Source organism: Bombina bombina, chromosome 6, assembly GCF_027579735.1.
Source record: "Bombina bombina isolate aBomBom1 chromosome 6, aBomBom1.pri, whole genome shotgun sequence".
Lineage (NCBI taxonomy): Eukaryota > Metazoa > Chordata > Amphibia > Anura > Bombinatoridae > Bombina > Bombina bombina.
The window spans coordinates 647,087,687-647,114,306 of record NC_069504.1 but is presented as its reverse complement, the minus strand read 5'-3'; the positions used below and the strand labels follow the sequence as shown (position 1 = coordinate 647,114,306).

General features: G+C 36.8%; 2 protein-coding genes across 2 annotated transcripts in view; both read right to left on the bottom strand.

The window, feature by feature from the left end:
- LOC128663372 (cell surface hyaluronidase-like) overlaps nt 1–26,620 on the bottom strand; it is a 124,834-nt gene that overhangs the window by 21,107 nt on the left and 77,107 nt on the right. Inside the window, exons 18-20 of the mRNA XM_053717675.1 lie at nt 22,724–22,939; nt 9,363–9,571; nt 1,779–1,961 (exon numbers count right to left, since the gene is read on the bottom strand). Of these exons, the coding sequence (XP_053573650.1) occupies nt 1,779–1,961; nt 9,363–9,571; nt 22,724–22,939 (608 nt within the window). The remainder of the gene's footprint in view (nt 1–1,778; nt 1,962–9,362; nt 9,572–22,723; nt 22,940–26,620) is intronic.
- Nucleotides 1–26,620, bottom strand: part of CEMIP (cell migration inducing hyaluronidase 1) — a 188,410-nt gene that overhangs the window by 130,801 nt on the left and 30,989 nt on the right. The gene's annotated exons all lie outside the window — the stretch shown is intronic.

Here is a 26,620-nt window from a genome sequence, read left to right as displayed (position 1 = left end):
ACCCGTCATGCTTATATAGAATCAGCGGAAGGCTTTTTGGCTTACTTTTCCTTATTCCAAGGCTGACTGGACCTCCAAGAAGACTTGGAGTGTTCCGACTTGGAAGAGGAGGAGGAAGACTTCTGTTCCTTAAAGTTACAAAAGGAATGAAAATTAGAATTCTGGCGACCCTTAGGCCTATTCTTCTTATCCTGAGGTAGGAAAGAACACTTTCCACCTGTAATATCAGAAATTATTTCAGCCAAACCCAGACCAAACAAGGTTTCACCCGTATAAGTCAAAGATAAAAGCTTGGACTTAGATGTGACATCTGCAGACCAAGACTTCAACCACAGAGCTCTGCGAGCTAAAACAGTGAAACCAGAAATCTTAGCTCCCAGCCTAAGAACCTGCATATTGGTATCACAAATAAAGGTATTGGCTAGCTTTAGAGCCTTGATTCCATCTTGGATCTCCTCTATCAACGAATAACTCCAGCAGCACACCAAGGGTTAACAATTTTCAAACCTTTTATTGTACCAGGAGGAAAACAAACATGACGTTTCGGGCTCAAATGCCCTTAATCATATGACCTTTTTACAACACACACCTTACTTAAATACCTATCACCACAGGTGTACCTAATCTAATACAATTTAATCATATACCTAACCTATAGTTCTAAACGCCACCTAGTGGTCCAGGTATAAAATTACATCTTAATAAAAAGTCTAACAGTGTTACATATTCACATTTTGGCATTAGACTACATCAAACAAATAAATAAATAAATAGTTACAAGTCTAGGGAGAAGGGATTCTTCTTCACATCAATCTTATTTAGAAAAAGGTTTTCTAAATAAGATTTAGAAAACCCAACTTTAATTTCAAATTATAGATCATGTCCCTGTCCCAAGGAGAGGTGGTGACAGGGAGTTGATCTTAAAAAAGAGAGAATCTATGTGGATATATAAATTGTATTGTTTATATCCAAAAGGTATGAATCGTGAGATAGATTTTAATATTTTTCTCTAATTTGATTTTTTCCAGATTCTGCTAAACCTTTTTCTAAATAAGATTGCTGTGAAGAAGAATCCCTTCTCCCTAGACTTGTAACTATTTATTTATTTATTTGTTTGATGTAGTTTAATGCCAAAATGAATATATATATATATATATATGTATGTGTGTATATATCTGTGTGTGTGTATATGTGTGGATGTGTTTGTGCATGTGTGTGTAAATATATATATATGTATGTGTGTATATATCTGTGTGTGTGTATATGTGTGGATGTGTTTGTGAATATATATATATGTATGTATGTGTGTGTGTGTGTGTTTGTGTGAGTGTGCTTGTGTGTTTCTGTGTCTGTCTGTCAGGAGGTGAGAATTGATTTCAGTAGCTGCAGTATGTGCAATATGATCCATCCCCCAGATAAGCTGGTGCCCATCATTCTGTCATACTGATGTAGGTGGGACAGCTAATACTACTGTGACAAAGAACTGAAACTCTTTACTGATTCCTGATAACATTTCCTTCCAGCAAGGTGATTCTGGAGGATAACAAGTTCCAGCGAAGTATTGCGTGCAGATGGTGATGTCATAGTATTAAACAACTGTGTACAACGCGACTTTAGTTTCAGTGTGTCAAATGAAAGGGGGATGTTTTATATTCACATTAGTAATACTCAGTATGTGTTAGAATTAATGACTGCTGTCAGTGCAAATAGACATGACAATATGTCACGTATAGCAGCTGCCACATTTCATATAGTGGTAAAGTAGACAGAGCCCTTACCCTGACTCCCGACTGAAGTGGAACAGTCTGGCTTCTGACTGATGAAGGGACTGGTATATGGAGTGCGCTGAGGAATAGTGCCGTACGCTGTGAACTCTTCCAGTGTTTCGCTCATAAATATCTGCTGTGACCTGGAATATTGCACTTTGCGGATAACATAAAGCAATCTGTAACCAATCTCCCCTGTCAATGACAAGAAAAAAGTTTATGCTTAGATTGTTTAAATTAAAGGGACGTTAAAGTCATTTTTTATTTAAGCATTTGAAATTAATCACCACAATGCCAAATATCTACATACAAAACAAATGTTATACAAGCATTTAAAACTGTAATTTTAAATGTTGCAGGCTAGGGACACACCCTTTGTAAAGTGCTGTTTATCTTATCTTCTTATCCTATTTGTTCTAGCCAGTTACGAACAAATATAAATGACATCCAGCACTAATCAAGCATTCTGAATTCTACTGAATATATGTCAGTCTTTCAGGAGGGGGGGGGCTACAATTTTTTTAGATTTTAATTACAGAAAAATCAGGCAAAATAAGAATTAAAGTGATTTGCAAAGCTATTTTACTATGCAGGTTTAACAACTTATGTGGGATTACATTTTCAATGTGATGTCCCTTTAAAACAAATCAATAAAACTGGGAGGCACATCAATAATTCTATCTTAGCATTCCATAATTATTCTGTTTGTGCTACAAAAATGAGTGCATGCAATAGGAAGCACAGCTCTAATCAATTTCTACAATAGCCTTTGTACGATCAATACAATACATGCAGTTAATACAGAAACTTAAAAATATCCCTATAAAAATGTGATGTCCTTGCTACTAGTTCAAGTGGGATTAACACCCATAGCCATTGTTATATGCTGTGTTTTCATGACAAGTATTCCTGCTGCTTATTTGGTAAGGTTTCTTTCATCTGGAAGATATCAAGGAGCTAATGTGAGAGCAATCAGGTGATGGCCGAGGCGGCTGGAGCACTCAACATTCTGATCATAGCCCACTGAGGGTTGCTTCTAGCTGCCTTTGTGCAGTAGTTAAGAGCTCGGGAGCACTCCAGGTTAAGAATAAGGACTTTGTGCAGCCAAAAAAAACCAAAAAAAATCCAAAATCTGGAATGCATTCCTTAGCTGAAAAGTGGCCAGACCTTAAATGCTTTTTTTTTTTTTTCCAGTGTATTCTTAATTATTAATATTTTGTTCATGTTAAACTAAGATGCATTGTAACAACATTGAAAAGGTTTATGAGCTAAGATCTTTTCCCAGTGGGCTCCAATAACCATGAACTGTTCTAAAGTTGAGAATGCACATAGCACAAGAGTATCATTCCTTTGTGTTGCAGGCGGTGTCTATCATGCAGAATATGTACCTCCTGGACTGGCCACTAGAGCTTACTCCAGCAAGTTCACTAAGGTCGTTCAACTAGAACTGTTCTATGTAACAAACCAAATATGTCCAGAAGCCAAGATCTTTCTCCTGTGGGAGTCACAAATTCCAGCATCATTTTATAGGCATCAACAATGTTATCCTTACAGCAATCACAAGTCATTAGTAACAAGGATGCATTGTGAGCATTTATTATTTTATATGACAGGACATAAAAGCTTAAAGGGATAGGAAAGTCAAAATTAAACTTGCATGATTCAGATAGAGCATGTCATTTTAAGACACTTTTAAATTCACTTCTATTTTTAAATGTGCTTCGTTCTCTTAGTATCCCTTGTTAAAAAATGTATACGCACATATCCTACACTAGTGGGAGCTGCTGCTGGTGCCTGCACACATTTGTCTCTTGTGATTGGCTAAATAGATATTTTCAGCTTCCTGTCAGTAGTGCAATGCTGTCCCTTCAGCAATGGATAACAAGAGAATGAAGAAAATTTGATAATAGAATTAAATTGGAAAGTTGTTTAAAATTGTATGTTCTATCTGAATCATAAAATAAAATTTTGGGGTTTACTATCCCTTTAATAGCTCACTTTTAAGAATGCCTAAATATGTTATTCTTTTCTTAGTGTTCAGTAAAAAAGGTCAAAGGTGAATCCATACAATCTTTCCCAACAAAAGACAACAGCAAAAAAAGCTGTATACTATATTTCAGTTCATTATGAATAGGACTATGGAATCTACTTTCAAGAAGAGTGATATCATTTGTTATTGCTTACCGCCTGTGTTAGTCTACAAACCCAATAAAATCTATCAGTTTGGGGCCTTAAAGAACCAACCAAACACTAATTCATCTTTCTTCATATGCTACTTTTGCTTAGAAGTAGACATTCTTGTAAAAGTTCAGCACACTAGGATCTGGATTTGCACAGATCTTAGTGTGTTGAACTTTCACAAGAATAAATCCGGCTTCGAAAAGAGCCAAATGCCACAAGCGTCTTCTGCATTCGGAATCCTAACGAAGAATCCAAATGTACTTGTCTATTTAAAAGGTTTGTTTTGCTTTTAAACACAAGATTTTACAGCAGCTGCTGGGGAAAAATCAATATGATTGATCATGATCAAAAAATCTTATGTGATTAATCATGATCAAAAAATCTTACATGATTAATCATGATCAAAAAATCTTACGTGATTAATCACGTTTGCCAATGTTTTATTTATGCCAGTAAAAATTTACTAATAGTAGTTTCTTTAATTAAAACAATTATTTCTAAAGAGACAGCAAATCATTAATAATTGTTGGTGGGTTATAAAAAAAGGGAGTCTTGTATATAGTTTTTAAAGGGACAGTCTAGTATAAATTAAACTTTCATTATTCAGATAGGACTTTTAATTTTAATCAACTTTCCAATTTACTTTTATCATCAAATTTGCTTTTTTCTCTTGGTAATCTTAATTTAAACTAAACATAGGTAGGCTCATATGCTAATGTCTAAACCCTTGAGGGCTGCCTCTTATCACAGGCTTTTTAAATCTCTTTTCATCACAAAGAGACAGAAAGTACATGTGGGCCATATAGATAACACTGTGTTCAGGCACAGGGGAGGTATTTAAGATCTAGCACAATACAAAGCTAAATTTAAGACAATAGATAGTAAACAGTCACAGTCATGTGATCAGGGGGCTGGAAGAAGGTTCTTAGATACAAGGTAATCACAGAGGTAAAAAGTACATTAATATAACTGTGTTGGTTATGCAAAACTGGGGAATGAGTAATAAAGGGATTATCTATCTTTTAAAACAATAACAATTCACATTTTTGGGCGCACTTTAAGAGTGTCGGCCTCTCAAGCCCTTCTGCATGAGCCTATTCCAGGGTTTAACAGGGCACAAAACAAGTTTATTTTTACCATCTTTACTATAGTAAGATTAACAATAGCCCAGTATTGGAAAGTTGAGATCCCTAACTTTCAGATTATTCTAAATAAAATTGGTTACTACTACCAAATGAGTAATAATGCAGCTAACATGCTTGACACTGAAGAACAGTTTGTTTCTGTCTGGGAACCATGGATTATGTTTTCTGAAGCCAGAGTTGTTAGTTAACAACCTAAGTTTCTGAGAGTATTTATTGCTTAATGAGTATTGGTTTACAATGTGACCTGAAATGTACGGTAAAATTTATTGATGTTTATATGACATGCTGACCTGCCGAGATATACCTCAATATGTTTCAAGTTATGTTGATGTAACATTTGCATTTACTTTGTTATGTAATTAAGAAGAAAAATTCAATAAAAATCTTTTCAATTAAAACGATAACAATTCTATGGTAGACTGTCCCTTTAACTGATTTTAACTGGTTTAGTTGATTTGTTAAAGGATCTTGAGCTGGCCCTGAGCAATGAGACAAGGAAAGAGACATAGAAATGTTTTAAGGAATTCAGTCTTGTGCCTTCAAGAAGAGGCCCGGTTGTTATTTTATCCTTATTCATAATCAGGGTAGGGCTAACAGAAATTGCACCCGTTTGGCTTCTTTCTAAACTTAAATAACAGAGTATCCACAGCAAAATTTCCCAGGACACACGTCCAGATTTACACCTTTGTTAAACAGAGATTTCTCAAATATCCATAGTGCTTATGCCCACTAGCATCACCACTAGCGAATTCAAATGTGAACGCCAACTCACACATTTCTGTATAAATGCTCTGTGCAGTATTTGATTCACTGTGTAAATTCTGTGTAAACCTAGAATTGTAATTTACAGAACATAAGACAGCTGAGAATGGATTGCAATTGTAGATCACTTAAAGTGCCATAAAACATTTTGAGTTATGTGCATATTATTAAAGGGTCAACTGAGGTAATAATAAGTGTGTGAAAAAGTGTAAAAAGAAAGCTTATAGGTATTTTAATAAAATTTACAAAAATCTGCAAAATTAGTTACACTTTAGTGTTGCCAAGTGTAGCTTGCCCCATCCCCCTTATCAGTGTCCTAGTCCAAAACCTGTGCTATCATATAGCAAAGTGTGCATGTGAGGATACTTATGCAAGCAAGGGGGGTTAAGGAGGCGGAGGGACAGCAGGTCCTGCTATATTTTGTTTTCAAGAGGCTTGCTCGTTCTAATGTGGATAATATCACATGCTTTGTGAAAGCTTCAGCATTATACTGTGCACTGCTTTAGTCAGGTGCCATGTGACTCTGCCCCCTACTGTACACATGTATGAGTGCATTCTGCCAAAGCTATGGCCTGGATAGCACCTTCCATATATGGAAATGCCCAGGGGGAGCTTGCTGCAAACAAAACTATGCCTGAATTAAAGGATTTAACGGTGGTTAAAAAAAATGGTGAAACCTTTTTGCAGTCAAGCTTTGGAGGCATTATATATTTAGAAATTTATGTTAGTTCATACTGTTTTATGTCCATTTAACTGATAGATATCAGTTAGAAAGTTGCCTACTTTGCTAAATGGTTATATCTTACACTGCCAACAATTCAGCTTAATTTGCATAACCTATATAATCAGTTTTATACAAATTTGTTCCATTCATTACATTATCACTGCTTGACCTTTTGGGTTTGCCCTATGTTTTGGACATCCCTAGGCTTAGCAATGAAGGAAGCTATCTCGGATGCTAGACAATAGTGGTCTGCAGTCTGGTCCTAGATAGTATCTTGAAAAATGGTGATAAAGTAGAATCATGCAGGACATTTCTTTCTGGACATAGAGACAATGGATTGGCAAGCAAAGCTAAGTCCATAAGCACATTTAGCTGCACTCTACTGCTGTGTAGACTAGTCACCAGAATTAGGCTGGATCACTGGATTTCAAACCTGTCCTCAGGCCTCCCCAACAGGCCAGGACTTCGGGATTACCTTGGATGAGAGCAGGTTAATAACCATGGTTACTAATTAGTTGATTATTTCACCTGTGCTACAGTTCCAATATCCTCAAAACGTGGCTTGTTAGGGAGGTGTGAGGACAGGTATGGAAACCAGTGTGCTAGATACTGATCGCATTTATTTTTTTTCCAATTCCAGGCCTCATGGCACCCTAACAAAGTTTCTGGATATCTGAACTAGGTGAGCACAGGTGAAATAATCAGCTGATTAGTAAACATTGTTATTAAACTGCTTTCACCCAAAGTAATCCTGAAAATCTGGCCTGCAAGTGTGCCCTGACTGTGAGGACTGGAAGTGAGGAACATTGGAATATACTATGAAATGTCAGAAATCACTCACACTTTCACTAAATTGTATACAATATGCAAACACTAAAATAAACTTCTTTGTGATGCAATTTTAAATATATAATGGAAGTTCAATGTAAAAAAAGCTGAGCCTGTTTTCTCATTTAACAGAAAAAGAACATACGGATCCTATCAAGCCTTCACTCCATAACCTCACCATAATTTAACCAAATGATTGGAATGACTTTTCCTTTACTGCAGTAAAACACAGTAGAAGCAGCTGTCTGCCAAGGATTGAGGTTTCAGAACACAAATAAACAGCAACACTGAAATTCAAAAAGCACTTGTAGACAGAAAGCAAATCCATTCTGCAAGTTCTGCCAACAAGCTCATCCCCAGACTAAGCCACAGAGCACACGTATTGCTTCATCCTCCCTACAGCTTGCTGTCTATCTAATCTCTATGCAGCACTCAGTGCCCCGTGTACACCGACAACTCTCTATGTGGAGCTGCCACAAACTCCCCTGCTCAGAAGCTTACGTGTCTGTTAAAAAATCAATTTGTTTTCTAAAAAGTGTTGGCAGCCACAATTTGCATTTATGAGTGGTGTGTGCAGTGCTGGCAGATTTCAAGAATGACAGAGAACAAAGTTTCATTGCCTGGAAGCAATACAGAGGCACAGCCTTACTGACAGCTTTAATTGAAACCTTCAGAATGCATCTAATTAATTGTAAGGGTGAGACGGGACCATCTTGTTTATAAATCATACATGTCACACGTCACTAGTGACAGCCACAGATTGGCAGACTGATACACTGTGAAGGCTCCAGCAAGACAGACATTAATTGTGCATATGGTATCAATAATAACTCAGATTAATCACACCTCTCATCCTCCATTGCTTATGATTACACGTTAGAAACATTCTCTAAGCTACATCTGAGAGCCAGTTTTCAATTGTTTAGCACCAATATTTGTCAAATGTATAGTTTTCTCAGATGGAGAATTATAGAAGGATATTAGTCTAACAAGTCCTAATTAGACAGATGATCTTGTGTACTGGAAGTGAGCTCTGGCAGGTGTTCTACATTTATGGACCAAGAAAACATTTTCAGACATCTAGAACAGAGTTCCGAAAAACCCTAAAGACTTCTTAATATACACTTCTTATTTCATTCACGGTCAGTATTAATTTCAGAGCGCAGCCTATGTAACCCATGTAGCCGTACAGAAAAATATATCACTTCCTCCCGAGACACAGGTGATACCAGGACAAATGGAAATTTAGTAACTGATTAAGATTTTACTGAGCCTTTGGGACTCTTTTACATATTAAATGTATGTATGTTAGTTTATCAAATTTAACTGATACCCATTGACGGCCATTTGTTGTGGGCTATATATGCTGAATGGTAACGTAACACTTAATTACAAACAAAACTGGTCAGTGGTCACTCCTTAAGTATTATGGTAAAGGCTATAAATAACTGCAGTATTATGATTTCAAAATAAATTTTCTTTAATAATTTGTGAATAAAAATATTGGACAAAATCATTTTTCTAATGTGCAAGATGTCATTCTACGGCTTTAAAGGGACATGAAACACCCAAATTGTCTTTCATAATTCAGATAGCACATGCAATTTTAAACAACTTTCCAATTTCCTTCTATTATATAATTTGCTTTGTTCTATTGGTGTCCTTGAAAATCTTACATAGGTAGACTTAAGTGATGCAATACACTACTGGTGGTTAGCTGCTGATTGGTGGATGCACATATATGTCTCTTGTCATTGGCTGACTTGATGTGATCAGCTAGCTCCTTCATTGCTGCTCCTTCAGCAAAGGATACCAAGTCAATGAAGCAAATTTGATAATAGAAGTAAATTGGAAAGATGTTTTAAATTGTATTCTCTAAAGAAAACGTTTGAGTTTCATGACCCTTTAACCACACATACAAAGGATGTTAATTTGAATAACACATTATTCAAATACCTGTTGAAGTTAATGGGATATAAGATTACTTCTTTGGGCGTCTGGCCCTCCCACCGGATGGTATAGGCTTGCTGTAACATCACCACGGGCTGGTACTGTTGATATGGTGCTCCTCTATTCACACCAGTAAGCCTCAATGGATTAGAGGGATAGGCTGCTCTGGCAATCAACATAGTCAGGTTTTCAGGTCTCCGGGCCTGGATATAAAGCTGTAGAAAGAGAGTAGCAGAGAGGCAAAGTGAAGCCAACCGACTAGAACATGTGGCTTTCATAAATATTTTCTTGTAATTCTTCTATAGGAAGATTCAGTGTTCCTGCAGAATAATCAAGGCTGTTCCAGTTGAAGTCATGAAAAAACATTTTTCTTACTTAATCTCATTAAAATTAGTTAAAGGGACAGTCTACACCTTAGTCATCTTAAAGAGTTACCTTAGATTAAGCTGCAAATAGCCTTCTGCACCTTTTCTATATCACACAGCAGGAACAGTAAAAAAAGTTATTTTAAAATGAATATTGTTTCTGGCCAGTTTGAAATGGCTGCCAAGCTCAGCCCACTGATGACATCACAATCTGGACTGCATCTATGCACTCTGCTGAATAGCATTGACAGTCTGTTGAATCCAACTAGTGAGCCTTTTTTGATTGGATGCCATATGCAGCCCAGATCATGATGTCATCAGTGGGCTGAGCTGTGCAGCCATTTCAAACTGGCCAGAAACACTATTCATTTTAAAATAACTTATTTACTGTTCCTGCTGCATGATATAGAAAGTGTACAGTACGCTATTTGCAGCTCAATCTAAGGTAAGACTTTAAGATGACTAAGGTGTAGACTGTCCCTTTAAGTTCTAACAATGACATTCTGATATAGCAAGAAATATCTTTACTCCTACTCACACATATGCTGCTATATTCTTTAAACATTTATATTTCAATGCTTCACAGCCAAAAAAGAAAAAAAAAATAGCCAATAGCTAACAAACAAATGATATCAATATGCAAAGCTTTGTTTTTAAACTAGAATCACTAACTGTTCATCTCTGTTTGCAGCTTTAGATTTATTTATTTATTTATTTGACATTAGTCTGTTTTGATGGCAACTCTCAGTAGCTGTAAATGCTAAAAACATTAAATAAAATGGTAGCGTATTATTGGATTTTTGAAATGGTCATTATAGTTGAAAAATTGCATACTCTAATTTGTTAAAACAGCCTATCATTTTAAGACTAGCAACCCTGCACCTTTGTGTGTTTAACTCCCGCAAAGGGGTTAAACACATAGTTAAAATACAGTTCAGGACCAGCAGAGCGGAAATTGCCACTGAGCCAGTGAGTAGTGCTCATTGCAAAGCAAGGTCTTGCAATATAGTGCTACTTATTCTGTAATCACCAGTTTCCACTATATACAAGTAGTGTTCCCTCTAAGACCAGTTTTGTGTGCAGCCCAGCAATGAAACAGTTAATTAGGTAACTTCACCCTGCAATAAGCAAACACTGCACAATGCAGACTGCAAGGTATTGTTTTCTTATTAAGGGCCAGATTACAAGTGGAGCACAAAATATTGCTTACACGAGTGTGATATTTGCTCTCCACTAAGTAATACCAGCAGACACAAATATGCGCTGGTATTACAAGTCGAGTTCAATGCAAACACTATCTCGCATTCACATTGCAGTGAAGCTTTGTGCTCACAAGAGGAATTAAAAATTAACCAGAGATCTGATCACTAAGGCCTAGATTTAGAGTTCGGCGGTAGCCGTCAAAACCAGCGTTAGAGGCTCCTAACGCTGGTTTTGGGCGCCCGCTGGTATTTGGAGTCAGTGATTAAAGGGTCTAACGCTCACTTTTCAGCCGCGACTTTTCCATACCGCAGATCCCCCTACGCCATTTGCGTAGCCTATCTTTTCAATGGGATCTTTCTAACGCTGGTATTTAGAGTCGTTTCTGCAGTGAGCGTTAGAGCTCTAACGACAAGATTCCAGCCGCCTGAAAATAGCAGGAGTTAAGAGCTTTCTGGCTAACGCCGGTTTATAAAGCTCTTAACTACTGTACCCTAAAGTACACTAACACCCATAAACTACCTATGTACCCCTAAACCGAGGTCCCCCCACATCGCCGCCACTCGATTAAAATTTTTAACCCCTAATCTGCCGACCGCCACCTACGTTATACTTATGTACCCCTAATCTGCTGCCCCTAACACCGCCGACCCCTGTATTATATCTATTAACCCCTAACTTGCCCCCCACAACGTCGCCGCAAGCTACTTAAAATAATTAACCCCTAATCTTCCGACAGCAAATCGCCGCCACCTACGTTATCCCTATGTACCCCTAATCTGCTACCCCTAACATCGCCGACCCCTATGTTATATTTATTAACCCCTAATCTGCCCCCCACAACGTCGCCGACACCTACCTACACTTATTAACCCCTAATCTGCCGAGCGGACCTGAGCGCTACTATAATAAAGTTATTAACCCCTAATCCGCCTCACTAACCCTATCATAAATAGTATTAACCCCTAATCTGCCCTCCCTAACATCGCCGACACCTACCTTCAATTATTAACCCCTAATCTGCCGACCGGAGCTCACCGCTATTCTAATAAATGTATTAACCCCTAAAGCTAAGTCTAACCCTAACACTAACACCCCCCTAAGTTAAATATAATTTTTATCTAACGAAATAAATTAACTCTTATTAAATAAATAATTCCTATTTAAAGCTAAATACTTACCTGTAAAATAAATCCTAATATAGCTACAATATAAATTATAATTATATTATAGCTATTTTAGGATTAATATTTATTTTACAGGCAACTTTGTAATTATTTTAACCAGGTACAATAGCTATTAAATAGTTAAGAACTATTTAATAGTTACCTAGTTAAAATAATTACAAATTTACCTGTAAAATAAATCCTAACCTAAGATATAATTAAACCTAACACTACCCTATCAATAAAATAATTAAATAAACTACCTACAATTACCTACAATTAACCTAACACTACACTATCAATAAATTAATTAAACACAATTGCTACAAATAAATAAAATTAAATAAACTATCTAAAGTACAAAAAATAAAAAAGAACTAAGTTACAGAAAATAATAAAATATTTACAAACATAAGAACAATATTACAACAATTTTAAACTAATTACACCTACTCTAAGCCCCCTAATAAAATAACAAAGCCCCCCAAAATAAAAAATTCCCTACCCTATTCTAAAATACAAATATTACAAGCTCTTTTACCTTACCAGCCCTGAACAGGGCCCTTTGCGGGGCATGCCCCAAGAATTTCAGCTCTTTTGCCTGTAAAAAAAAACATACAATACCCCCCCCCCAACATTACAACCCACCACCCACATACCCCTAATCTAACCCAAACCCCCCTTAAATAAACCTAACACTACCCCCCTGATGATCTTCCTACCTTGTCTTCACCATGCCAGGTTCACCGATCCGTCCTGGCTCCAAGATCTTCATCAAACCCAAGCGGGGGCTAGACATCCACTGAAGAAGTCCAGAAGAGGGTCCAAAGTCTTCCTCCTATCCGGCAAGAAGAGGACATCCGGACCGGCAAACATCTTCTCCAAGCGGCATCTTCTATCTTCTTCCATCCGATGACGACCGGCTCCATCTTGAAGACCTCCAGCGCGGATCCATCCTCTTCTTCCGACGACTAGACGACGAATGACGGTTCCTTTAAGGGACGTCATCCAAGATGGCGTCCCTCGAATTCCGATTGGCTGATAGAATCCTATCAGCCAATCGGAATTAAGGTAGGAATTTTCTGATTGGCTGATGGAATCAGCCAATCAGAATCAAGTTCAATCCGATTGGCTGATCCAATCAGCCAATCAGATTGAGCTCGCATTCTATTGGCTGATCGGAACAGCCAATAGAATGCGAGCTCAATCTGATTGGCTGATTGGATCAGCCAATCGGATTGAACTTGATTCTGATTGGCTGATTCCATCAGCCAATCAGAAAATTCCTACCTTAATTCCGATTGGCTGATAGAATCCTATCAGCCAATCGGAATTCGAGGGACGCCATCTTGGATGACGTCCCTTAAAGGAACCGTCATTCGTCGTCTAGTCGTCGGAAGAAGAGGATGGATCCGCGCTGGAGGTCTTCAAGATGGAGCCGGTCGTCATCGGATGGAAGAAGATAGAAGATGCCGCTTGGAGAAGATGTTTGCCGGTCCGGATGTCCTCTTCTTGCCGGATAGGAGGAAGACTTTGGACCCTCTTCTGGACTTCTTCAGTGGATGTCTAGCCCCCGCTTGGGTTTGATGAAGATCTTGGAGCCAGGACGGATCGGTGAACCTGGCATGGTGAAGACAAGGTAGGAAGATCATCAGGGGGGTAGTGTTAGGTTTATTTAAGGGGGGTTTGGGTTAGATTAGGGGTATGTGGGTGGTGGGTTGTAATGTTGGGGGGGGGGTATTGTATGTTTTTTTTTACAGGCAAAAGAGCTGAAATTCTTGGGGCATGCCCCGCAAAGGGCCCTGTTCAGGGCTGGTAAGGTAAAAGAGCTTGTAATATTTGTATTTTAGAATAGGGTAGGGAATTTTTTATTTTGGGGGGCTTTGTTATTTTATTAGGGGGCTTAGAGTAGGTGTAATTAGTTTAAAATTGTTGTAATATTTTTCTTATGTTTGTAAATATTTTATTATTTTCTGTAACTTAGTTCTTTTTTATTTTTTGTACTTTAGATAGTTTATTTAATTGTATTTATTTGTAGCAATTGTGTTTAATTAATTTATTGATAGTGTAGTGTTAGGTTAATTGTAGGTAATTGTAGGTAGTTTATTTAATTATTTTATTGATAGGGTAGTGTTAGGTTTAATTATATCTTAGGTTAGGATTTATTTTACAGGTAAATTTGTAATTATTTTAACTAGGTAACTATTAAATAGTTCTTAACTATTTAATAGCTATTGTACCTGGTTAAAATAATTACAAAGTTGCCTGTAAAATAAATATTAATCCTAAAATAGCTATAATATAATTATAATTTATATTGTAGCTATATTAGGATTTATTTTACAGGTAAGTATTTAGCTTTAAATAGGAATTATTTATTTAATAAGAGTTAATTTATTTCGTTAGATAAAAATTATATTTAACTTAGGGGGGTGTTAGTGTTAGGGTTAGACTTAGCTTTAGGGGTTAATACATTTATTAGAATAGCGGTGAGCTCCGGTCGGCAGATTAGGGGTTAATAATTGAAGGTAGGTGTCGGCGATGTTAGGGAGGGCAGATTAGGGGTTAATACTATTTATGATAGGGTTAGTGAGGCGGATTAGGGGTTAATAACTTTATTATAGTAGCGCTCAGGTCCGCTCGGCAGATTAGGGGTTAATAAGTGTAGGTAGGTGTCGGCGACGTTGTGGGGGGCAGATTAGGGGTTAATAAATATAACATAGGGGTCGGCGATGTTAGGGCAGCAGATTAGGGGTACATAGGGATAACGTAGGTGGCGGCGGTTTACGGAGCGGCAGATTAGGGGTTAAAAGTGTAATGCAGGGGTCAGCGATAGCGGGGGCGGCAGATTAGGGGTTAATAAGTGTAAGGTTAGGGGTGTTTAGACTCGGGGTACATGTTAGGGTGTTAGGTGCAGACTTAGGAGGTGTTTCCCCATAGGAAACAATGGGGCTGCGTTAGGAGCTGAACGCTGCTTTTTTGAAGGTGTTAGGTTTTTTTTCAGCTCAAACAGCCCCATTGTTTCCTATGGGAGAATCGTGCACGAGCACGTTTTTGATGCCGGCCGCGTCCGTAAGCAACTCTGGTATCGAGAGTTGCATTTGCGGTAAAAATGCTCTACGCTCCTTTTTTGGAGCCTAACGCAGCATTTGTTTGAACTCTCGATACCAGAGTTAAATTTATGGTGCGGCCAGAAAAAAACCCGCGGAGCGTTAACAGCCCTTTTACCGCCGAACTCTAAATCTAGGCCTAAATAATTTTCGGTGCACTCATTGCTACCGCAAGCTTGCGGTAGCACTAACCAGACACTCACATACACACAAACACACACAATTGCATGCTACTGAAATGCACACTACTAGACACTGCAAACACCAAATACACATACTACACATATATAAACATACACAAACCTATATACACTAGCCTCAGTGAATCCTTATATTTATCTAAGCAGAGAGACCTTTACTGGTTGTACAACTAGTAGAAATAGAACACATGTTTAGCATGTCTGAAAATTTTCAGACGAAGGATTTAAATGTACTAGGGTGTGACCTGAAAGGTAGTTTATAACCTAAGGCTACATTTTTAAGACAAAGGCACACATAATTAATATTGTATACTGAGAAATGGATAATAAATATTGCATCCACCCTTAAAAGGAATGTAACCTGTGGTTTCCTTAGCAACCAAACAAATGAAATGACAGTCTATTTGACAAACTGAAACAGGTGTTTATTCTGACTGAGACACTTTTGATCTTTCACCCAAAATGTGTCTACTGCCACTGGAGAAGAAATCTCTTGTATAATAAAATGTTATATAGTGACATCTTTAAAAATTAAAATCCTTTATTCTGCCATGGAGACCTGTACCTTGCTACCTGGTATAATGCAACCCCTTCTAGTGTAATTAAGATGCTGAAAAAATGTCATTGTCTGGGTATGACTTGTAGCTTTAGCAGATTTAACAACAGTCTCCTTCTTGGATCTCCAATGCAGAATCCAAATTATACTAAAAGAGAAGCCAAGAGACAGAAATATTTGCAGACAGTTTAATATTTAGTGTTGACAAGCAGTGGCTAAGCAGCCAGTATGATTCAGTCTTTTAATTGTTACACACACACACACACACACATATATATATATATATATATATATATATATATATATATATATATATATATATATATATATATATATATATATATATATATATATTAGTGTCTTTGCTTTAGGTTGTGAAACCATAGTTTTCAAGGTAAAGTCATTTCCAACACCTTTATAAATTTGATTGTATATTGTATCAGTTCCTATGGCAGCTAATGTGTTAAATAAATCTATGCAGCTCAGATTTGCTTCCACATTTACAACTATATACTCATTCTAGTATATCATTAAATGTAATTGTATCCATCTATCTGTCTGCCTGACTATCTACCCACACTCTGCCCCTGGATCAGACTTCCAGTGTGCCAAGATTCTGCCCCAGGTGTGGAACTACCAATGGTGCAGCGGCACCAGAGCCCAAGGGCTAGGGGGGTCCATAGCAGCCAGTCTATACATAGGTGTGTGCAGAAGGTGCACAATCCTAATGCAGGGGAGCCTTTTATTAGAGCAGGTTGCCAGTCCATCTATCTATCTATCTATCTATCTATCATCTATCTATCTATCTGTCTATATCTATACGTCTGTCTGTATATCTATGTATCTGTCTATTTATCTATCTGTCTGTCTGTCTATCTTTCTATCTAACTATCTGAATGTGTATGTATCTGACTATCTGTCAGTCAATCTATCTATTGATCAATCGATCAATATCTATCTATCTATGATAGGCCATCTGAGATACTTAAAAATAGCAAATTCTGCATTTTAGAATGGGTAATCTAAAAAAACATATATATATATATATATACGTGTATATATATATATATATATATATATATATATATATGAGAAATATAAAGAAAGGATCAGCGCTCAGTTGTTCCACCAAAAGGTAGGTAATATATTACTGAGAAAGTGTGAATAGATTTTTACATCTAGCTGTGAGGTATATACAGGTGAGATGTATATGTTCTCTGTAAGCTTAATGGGTGTAGGTATTTGAGCTGCTTGAACAGGTACGATACAGTGTACCCCTAACACTGACAAAAAAAATTAAAATACAAGCGAAATGTCGAAAGAAGTTCAGCGCTGCAAACACGTGGAATACAAATACAATGTTACTATGTCAAATATACTAAATGTCTTTCAGATGTGATAGACAAATGTTCTATCTATCCCACTGGTTCTATATGAACCGATATAAGACAAAGTCCGGTGAATATAAAAGTTCAACAATAGTAGTGCAATGGTTTGAATTGATAATACTAGGTGGAACTCAAATTACAACAATTGCAACAATGATGCTGGGGGATAAGTGGTATACCCTTACCAGAGGGTACCTCAATCTTATGAGGTAATGTCAGCGCGTCTGTTTGGATTCTCTCCAGTCAGTCTTGGATTTTCCTCCTGTGTGTGAAAAGATCCAGGTCTTTACATTCGTGCCGACTTGTGTATGGTGCTTTCAATCTAGGAACTTCCTTGTTCTTTATATCACTGGCTTGGTGTCTCCTCGTAGTATGGTGGTTCCGTCTGGACCTTGGCTCTCACCGTATTTAGAGGGAGCGTTTCGAAGCGTGCAAGATGCTTCTTCTGATGAAGAAGCATCTTGCACGCTTCGAAACGCTCCCTCTAAATACGGTGAGAGCCAAGGTCCAGACGGAACCACCATACTACGAGGAGACACCAAGCCAGTGATATAAAGAACAAGGAAGTTCCTAGATTGAAAGCACCATACACAAGTCGGCACGAATGTAAAGACCTGGATCTTTTCACACACAGGAGGAAAATCCAAGACTGACTGGAGAGAATCCAAACAGACGCGCTGACATTACCTCATAAGATTGAGGTACCCTCTGGTAAGGGTATACCACTTATCCCCCAGCATCATTGTTGCAATTGTTGTAATTTGAGTTCCACCTAGTATTATCAATTCAAACCATTGCACTACTATTGTTGAACTTTTATATTCACCGGACTTTGTCTTATATCGGTTCATATAGAACCAGTGGGATAGATAGAACATTTGTCTATCACATCTGAAAGACATTTAGTATATTTGACATAGTAACATTGTATTTGTATTCCACGTGTTTGCAGCGCTGAACTTCTTTCGACATTTCGCTTGTATTTTAATATATATATATATATATATATATATATATACTGTATATATACATATATAACAAGCATTTCAAGGGCAAAACTTGAATCAAAAATACCTATATATATATAAAATACTAGAAATAGTACTGCCTTATGTTTGCTTGCAAGTTGCTAACAATTTGAAAGTATATTGTATGCATAATTAACCCTTTGTCGTATATTTGTGAAAATGTTTTATAGCTTAAGGGGCCTATTTATGAAAGGCCTGTCGGACATGATCCGACATTGTGGATGATGTCCGACAGACCTCGCTGAATGCGGAGAGCAATACGGTCTCCGCATTCAGCATTGTACCAGCAGCTCTTGTGAGCTACTGGTGCAACGCCGCCCCCTGCAGATTTGCGGTCGCGGACGCTAAAAGGGGGTTGTCAATCAACGCGATCGTATTTGATCGGGTTGAATTGCGGCGATCTCTGTCCCCCTCCTCAGAGCAGGCAGACAGGTTATGGAGCAGCGGTCTTTAGACCTCTGCTTCATAACTGGTGTTTCTGGCGAGCCCCACAGGGCTTCAAGCTCCATACGGAGCTTTATAGATATGCCCCTAAATGTCTATTTTCTGATGTATTCTATTTTGGTTGTTGCCATAGGTATTCGATGAGATAATACAGTGTCAAGTAATTTGTAAACCATTGGAAAACGTGTTTGTCTTATGGTCTGGAATGGCTCCAAACCTGAAATCTACTCATTGCACCACATTTACTTGTGCATTAGATTTAAAGTAATTATGCTATCAGCAAAATACTGAATTTACTGAAAGTGCTTGGAAATATAACTCTAAAAATGAATGGGTAAATATTGATTAATAACTATTCAACAATACACTGAAGGGAAGGGAATTCCAGAGAAACAGTAAATAGGCACAGTAAGTTACCTTGGCACAGGATGTTGTCATTATACAGACAAATCGTATCTCTGCAAACAAATGTCATATTAGTCACTGGCAACAGAAAGGCTAAATGCATGTGTGACCGTTATAAAATTCTATTTCATAAAACTGAAGGGACATGAAACACAGTTTTTTCTTTCATAATTCAGATAGAGCATGCCATTTTAAATAATTTTCCAATTTACTTCTATTCTCTAGTTTGTTTTATATCCTTTGTTGAAAAGTATACCTAGGTAGGCTCAGACGCTGTTGATTGATGACTGCACATATATGCCCCCTGCCATTTGCTTTCAGCTACCTCCCAGTAGTGCATTACTGCTCGTTTAACAAAGGATATCAAGAGAACTAAACAAATTAGATTATAGAAATAAATTGGAAAGTTTAAACATTTTTGATCTATCGGAATCATTAAAGACATTTTTTTAATTTCATGTCCTTTTAAGTTCAAGGTTCTAAAATAAAACCTTTTGGTTAAGAAGATGAAGGTCAGTGTTTTGTTTTTAAACACAGAGTGTAAAGTCTAAGACCTGCAGGAATTATACTGTACAAAAAAAAGGAGCTTTTTAATGACTCAGAAGAAACCACATCTTCCTTCATGTCTATATTTTTCTTGGATAACTACTGTTTTTGGCGGAAGTGAATTAATATGTAAAGGCTGGTGTGCAGCATTACTTTTGTATGCATCTAAAATCTCCAGCAGTGGAAGATCTGACAAAATCCAGACACCTGTCAAAATGGTTGTCAAATAAAACTCTTAGAATGATCATAGAGAAGTCAAAAGTAACAAACATAATATCATGTTAGAAGCAAGTTAGCTAACGATGTATAAACATTGTTAGGGAACAATAAAGATATACTAAGACAGAAATGTTTGCAGATAATATTGTGTTGAAGGAAAATATGAACTTTAATGATTCAGACAGAGCATGCAGTTTTAAAGGGACGCTAAACCCAAAAATTTTCTTCCATGATTCCGGTAGAGAATACAATTTTAAACAACATTCCAATTTACTTCTATTATCTAATTTGCTTCAACTGAAGCAAAATAGATAACAGAAGTAAATTAGAAAGTTGTTTAAAATTGCATGCTCTTTCAAAATCTGGAAAGAAAAAAAAAATTGGGTTTAATGTCCCTTTAAGAGACTTTTCCATTTTTTCTATTATCAAATGTACTTTGTTCTCTTGGTATCCTTTCTTGAAAAGCATACCAAGCTAGGCTCAGAAGCAGCAATGCACTACTGACAGCTTGCTGATCATTAGCGTCTACACACATGCGTCTCTTGTCATTGGTCAGTTGTGTCCCAGTAGTGCACTGCTGCTCTGATGCCGAGATTTGCAAGATATTAAACACATTGGTATATGCCAGCAATTACACAATAATAGATTCCACTGACACAGAGTATTTTCTTTTTGTACTTATATGTCCCTTTAATAGGAGCTCTACATTCTGGTATGGTTGAATGCCTTGCTTGGTGTAGTTATATAAATCAGGTTTGGGCTATTCTAATTCTTTGAATATAAATATTTAAAAATCCAGCACAATTATAAAGAGTGCACACTGCTTGGGGACTGCAACCCCAAAATATACAAAAATACCAAAAAGCAGCAGGACGCTAGAAAAATATCAATTTATTGTCACCAAAGAGAAAGCCACAACTTTTTGGTTGTTACTCCTTAATCCTGTGTCTTATTTGTAGAATACATATGCCTTGTGACTAGATTTAAAGGGACAGTCAAGTCCAAAATAAACTTTCAGGATTCAAATAGGGCATGTCATTTTAAACAACCTTCCAATTTACTTTTAGCACCAATTTTGCTTTGTTCTCTTGATATTCTTAGTTGAAAGCTAAACCTAGGTAGGCTCATATGCTAATTTCTTAGACCTTGAAGGCTGCCTCTAATCTGAATGAATTTTTACAGTTTTTCACCATTAGAGGGTGTTAGTTCATGTGTGTCATATAGATAACATTAAGCCTACGCACATGAAGTTACCTAGGAATCAGCACTGATGGCTAAAATGCAAGTTTGTCAAAAGAACTGCAATAAGGGGGCAGTCTGCAGAAGCTTAGATACAAGGTAGTTACAGAGTTAAAAAGTATATTTCAATAACAGTGTTGGTTATGCAAAACTGGGGAATGGGTAATAAAGGGATTATCTATCTTTTTAAAAAACAACAATTCTGGTGTTGACTATCCCTTTAACTAGTGGATAATACACTATTATAAATGGATCATTAGGGATAATACTTTTGAGCTCTGAAAATAAAAAAAAAGGGAGTAACAAACAATAAAGCTTTATTAGGCCAACACCTAGACATAAACACAGTGCACATGGTCATGACTGACACGTTTCCTTTTTTATTTTCTTAGCACAACGATATTTGCTCCTAAGAAAGAGTCTCTATGCAGCATAAATTGTTTTCTTCTCCCTGTTGCACTTGATTTTGTAAAAACATTGCAATATCTTCCAGGCACACCTGTACCGTCTAGGGTTGCCAACTCTGCCATGTTTTCCAGCACAATTATGAGTTATACATGATGCAGGGTGTGTAGAGGGAACATTAACAGTGCTGTTCAGTGTCACTAATTTTGTGCTGTACAGGGCTGAAATTCATGTTCCTACCTGCACACCCTGCAGCATGTATAACTCATAAGTGTCCAGGAATACATGGCTGAGGTGGTAACCCTAGTACCATCACAGTGCTAAATGATAACAGCTTCATTCTGGTTTTATTTAAATGGATAAATATATAGCAACATTGCTATGTTATTATGCTTAAAATGGCCAATAAAAGAATTCTATAAAGGGCAATAAAGGAAAAATAATATGTTCTAATACACTATTGCTTAAAAAAAACCTATGTGTTTAACTCCTAAAAAAGGTTAAACACATAGTCAAATTTATCTTTATACTGGCAGTGTTTTACTGGTCCAGAGCTGAACGTAATTACTCATCCAATCACTAGTGGCATATGTGCATAGCCGCACATCATATGTGCATAATCGCAAATTTGTAGAATACATATGTCAGTGCAAGCAGTAGTTCAATAATAAAATGCTATTGATCTTTTATGTTCCTTTGAAAGCAAATGTCACTCCAACATTTGTGAACTGCATATTAAGAGTATTGAATTTATTTTAAAGATTTTGGCCTAATGTAAAATGACGTTGTAAGGAGATATAATATTGTTTGAAATGGTTCTGTTTAAAAAAATAAAAATAAAATATTTTCTTCCAGAGTACAAAATAGACTATGTAAATGAATTATTAGTATTAAATGTGGAATAGTTTTAAAGTTGAGAATTTTTTTGGGTGGACGAGATGAATTTGGACAAACTGATAGACATATCAGGAAAACAGTCTATTGAACAGTAGCTCATAAAATTAGGGAAACATGTTAAACATTGTTTTTAATAAATTTTGAAATAAATCAATAAATTAGAAAAAAAAAACAACAACAAAGAAAAGAACAAACTGACCTGTGCATATTTTCCTGCGCAAATTACACCATTCCATCTTGGCACTGTAAGGCAGCCCGGGTGACGCAAAATATAATTATCTGCACGTCCTACAAAAGTGTCTCTGTATCCAGTCACTGAGCCATCTAAGTCATGGAAAACTGAGACTTTGTCACCGTCATAATCATTTGATCCAAACCACTGTCCAGATCGTCCAAAGAACACCTTGAGACCAACCTGTACAAATTACCAGAGAATGTAATTACCACGAACTTGTGATTGCAAATAACCCAAACATAAACCAACCCTTCATGCATTAAATTTCAAGTTTCTGAATGGCTGAACCATGGTTAATACTTGAAAATAAAATGATACATCAACTGTCAGGATCATAACAGTGACTTGTGTGCATCTGCTACAAATTACTAGGGCAACTGTTCAAATTAGCATTAGTTTTGCAGATGTGGTTACTAAGATCTTCCAAAATCAATGTCATTTGGGATGCAACACTCTGCAAGCCAAAAATGTTCTAAAATATATGGCCACGAAGTTAGGACAATTACTGTGTCCTTGATTTAAGACCTTAATTTGTTAATTTCAGAATAAATTGTTACATCACCCTGTTGTTTAACCATTTTATTGCATTGTTGTGACATAATGCATAGCAGCTTTCTTTGGCATTTTAGGGGTTAAATTAGAAAGCATAATATAATAATAGTGAATTAACATATGCTGCAATTATTTCATGAAAAAAATATTATAGACTGAAGATTTATATAAAAAAATTAGATATTTCATAGAATAGTGCACATTTTGGGGGATGAGAATGGAGTAAAAGTGAGAAAAATATGAGAAAACTGAGAAAAACAAAAAAATGGTAAAGGTGATAATCCTTAGGGAAACATGAAGACTGTTAAAGGGACACTAAACCCAACAATTTTCTTTCATGATTCAGATAGAGAATGCACATGGATGAGCCAATCACACGAGGCATCTATGTGCAGCTACCAATCAGCAGCTGCTGAGCATATCTATATATGCTTTTCAGCAAATAATATCAAGAGAATGGAGCAAATTAGATCATAAAAGTAAATTAGAAAGTTGTTTAAAATCACATGCACTTTCTAAATCATGAAAAAAAAATTGTGTTTCATGCCCCCTTAAGTGATGTGGATACTGATTTCTGCTGCTCACTGAGGAATACAAATGCACTTAAAGCTGAGAGAGGTGCTCATAAGCCTGATATATTACAGTAGTGTGCAGAGGGCCACATACTCAAATTACACAATTTCTTGCAAGATGTTCCAAGTTCCTATTAAATCATCTTGTTTGTTACATGTCAGATACAACACAATTAATTAGGAAATAATCGAAAACACAAGTATATAGTTTCTATATATGGAAATGAACATGATGTTCACAGTGTGAGACATTATTTGGGAGCTGTTTCCTTTGTACCAACAACAAGCTGCAGATTAATGATTTGTGTTCATGTAGCACAAGCTTTACAGTGAACAGAGGTACACTGTCAGCATTAAACTGGCAATACCTTGTGTTCCCTTCTGGAGAACAATTTAGGGCTGTGTATGTGATTTAAGTGCAAATGTGACCTTAGAAGGTTGTTCTGTGTCTTAGTCTGCAACAATTAACAAAAACATTACATGTATTCAAGGTTATTTAATTAGCCAATTACACTTTGGTGCTTATTAAATTAGGGAATTATGCTGCTGTGAGGTGCTATTGTGCCCACAAAGATTAAGACATATTTATTCTGAATGCTCTGCAGTATACATAGGCGGGAGTCAATGTCTTGAATCCACCAGTTGTATAATTTGTGATTGAATCAAGATTTTTCCCCATACGCCGTTTTTCTGAAAAAAATAGCAAACCCGTGAAATCAGTGAACCACGTCACTTCCTGTGATGTGGCATCAGCTGTTTGACAAGTTCTTACCTTAATGCGCATGCGTGCCACATCATGGCATTCCTGTGTGTTCTGTCGAGAACTGTAATTCATCGAAAACTGCAATCTGACCTGACGTCACTTCCGGTGATTCCATACATCTGATTGGTCCGTGCCCAGTTAGTGACAGGATTCACAAATAATCAGATGGGCACTGTAATCGCCTATCTTCACTATCTATTTTGCCTCCGCCTGGGGGGTTCAAGGGGGGGGCGAAAACCTCATTCTCCAAGGTTCACTTGGGGTGTATGCCAGAGGTTTGGCGGTGCGGCCCCAAGACAGAGGCAAAACAGATATTAAAATAGAAGACTCACCGGAAGTGACGTCAAATTGCCATTTTTTATGAATTGCAGTTCTCGACAGAACACCTGCTCACACACTTGAGTGCTTCAGTTTTACGCACAGAGGTGTAGATTGTATATGTAAGGCATGATGGGTAATGTAGTTTAATTTCAAAGAACTATGGTACCTTTATTTATATTGCTGTAATAACAAGTCACATTATAAATATTTTTGATAAATTAATAAACTGAACCTTAAAGAATTAGATGCTGATATTTTAAAACAACATTATTGAAAAAGAAAAATACAAAACAGTACTTTTAAATATATAATGGAGTCTAATACAAATCAGTTGGCAGTATGATAAGAAATGCTGTTTTTGCCCTCAGTTAAATAAAAACATCTTCTTTTTGATGTTTTTGTTTAACTAAGGGCAAAAACAAAATGTCTTATTATACTGCCAACTGATTTGTATTAGACTTGTATTAGCAATATAAATAAAGGTACCGTAGTTATTTGAAATTAAACTACATTACCCATCATGCCTTACATATACAAACTACACCTCTGTGCAAGAAACTGAAGCACTGAATGATGTGTGCAAGCAGGAATGCCATGACACGGCATGCATGCGCATTAAGATAAGAACTTGTCAAACAGCTGATCCCACGCTACAGGAAGTGACGGGGTTTGCTGATTTCACGGGTTCGCTATTTTTTCAGAACACCGTGAGTCATTGTATTTGATCCTATACTCAAGATATTTAATCAGGAATATTTTGAAATATTAAACAAGAAGGAAATTAGCCCTTCAGTATAATGCAACAGGGTAGTCTTAGAAAACACTGCAACTTCATATGTATTTGACTCTTTAAATATTTTAATATACACATGAACATTTAAAAAAACACTTAGGGTCGTACAAACAAAAACTCACCGGCATGGAGAGAAATCTTTAGAGGTTTTTTTTTAACATTATATTATAATATAGGTGTCTGTCCTTCGCATGCAGACCCTGCAACTCTCAAGATCAAAGTTGCTTTTCTAAAATAGTTTGTTGAGGGACCTTTACAGTACTGATGAGACTTTTTAGATAATCTTGTCAGAGCAGGGAGATTAGTGAACAAATAAACTTACCAAAAGACTGGGAAAACTTTCTTTTGTGCAACAGAAGGCACTCACTTTATAGAAAATAAGTGAATTTTAAATGATCCAAGATATGCTATTATTTAGGGATTAATATATTGGATTTGGGGAGTAACAGTGCAGTGTCATTGAAATCAAAGCTACAGATGTAAGTTTTGCTTTTCTGAGTAGGTTTTTTTGCAAGAGCAGCTGAAGTTTCCATAAAACAATGTGGGTAACTGTGTATGGGCTTCATCTCAGCTGGTCAAATGTTAAAAAAAACATAGCAGTATACACTTTATTAGCTAACATTCTGTGTTCTGTACACCTGCCTGTCCAGTAGAGCCAATACAAAACATGTACTGGAAGGCACTGTGCCTATACTCAGCTGTATATATGAGATTACAAAAGAACAGCTTAGTTGTATATTTCCAATCAAAACTAGGTTGGGAGTCAGAAAATATATAAGTAGCTTGTGCCAAGTAACTTTTGTAGCCTGATACTGCCCTCTGCAGTATTGCTGTCCCTGAGCCTACCTAGTAATGCTCTT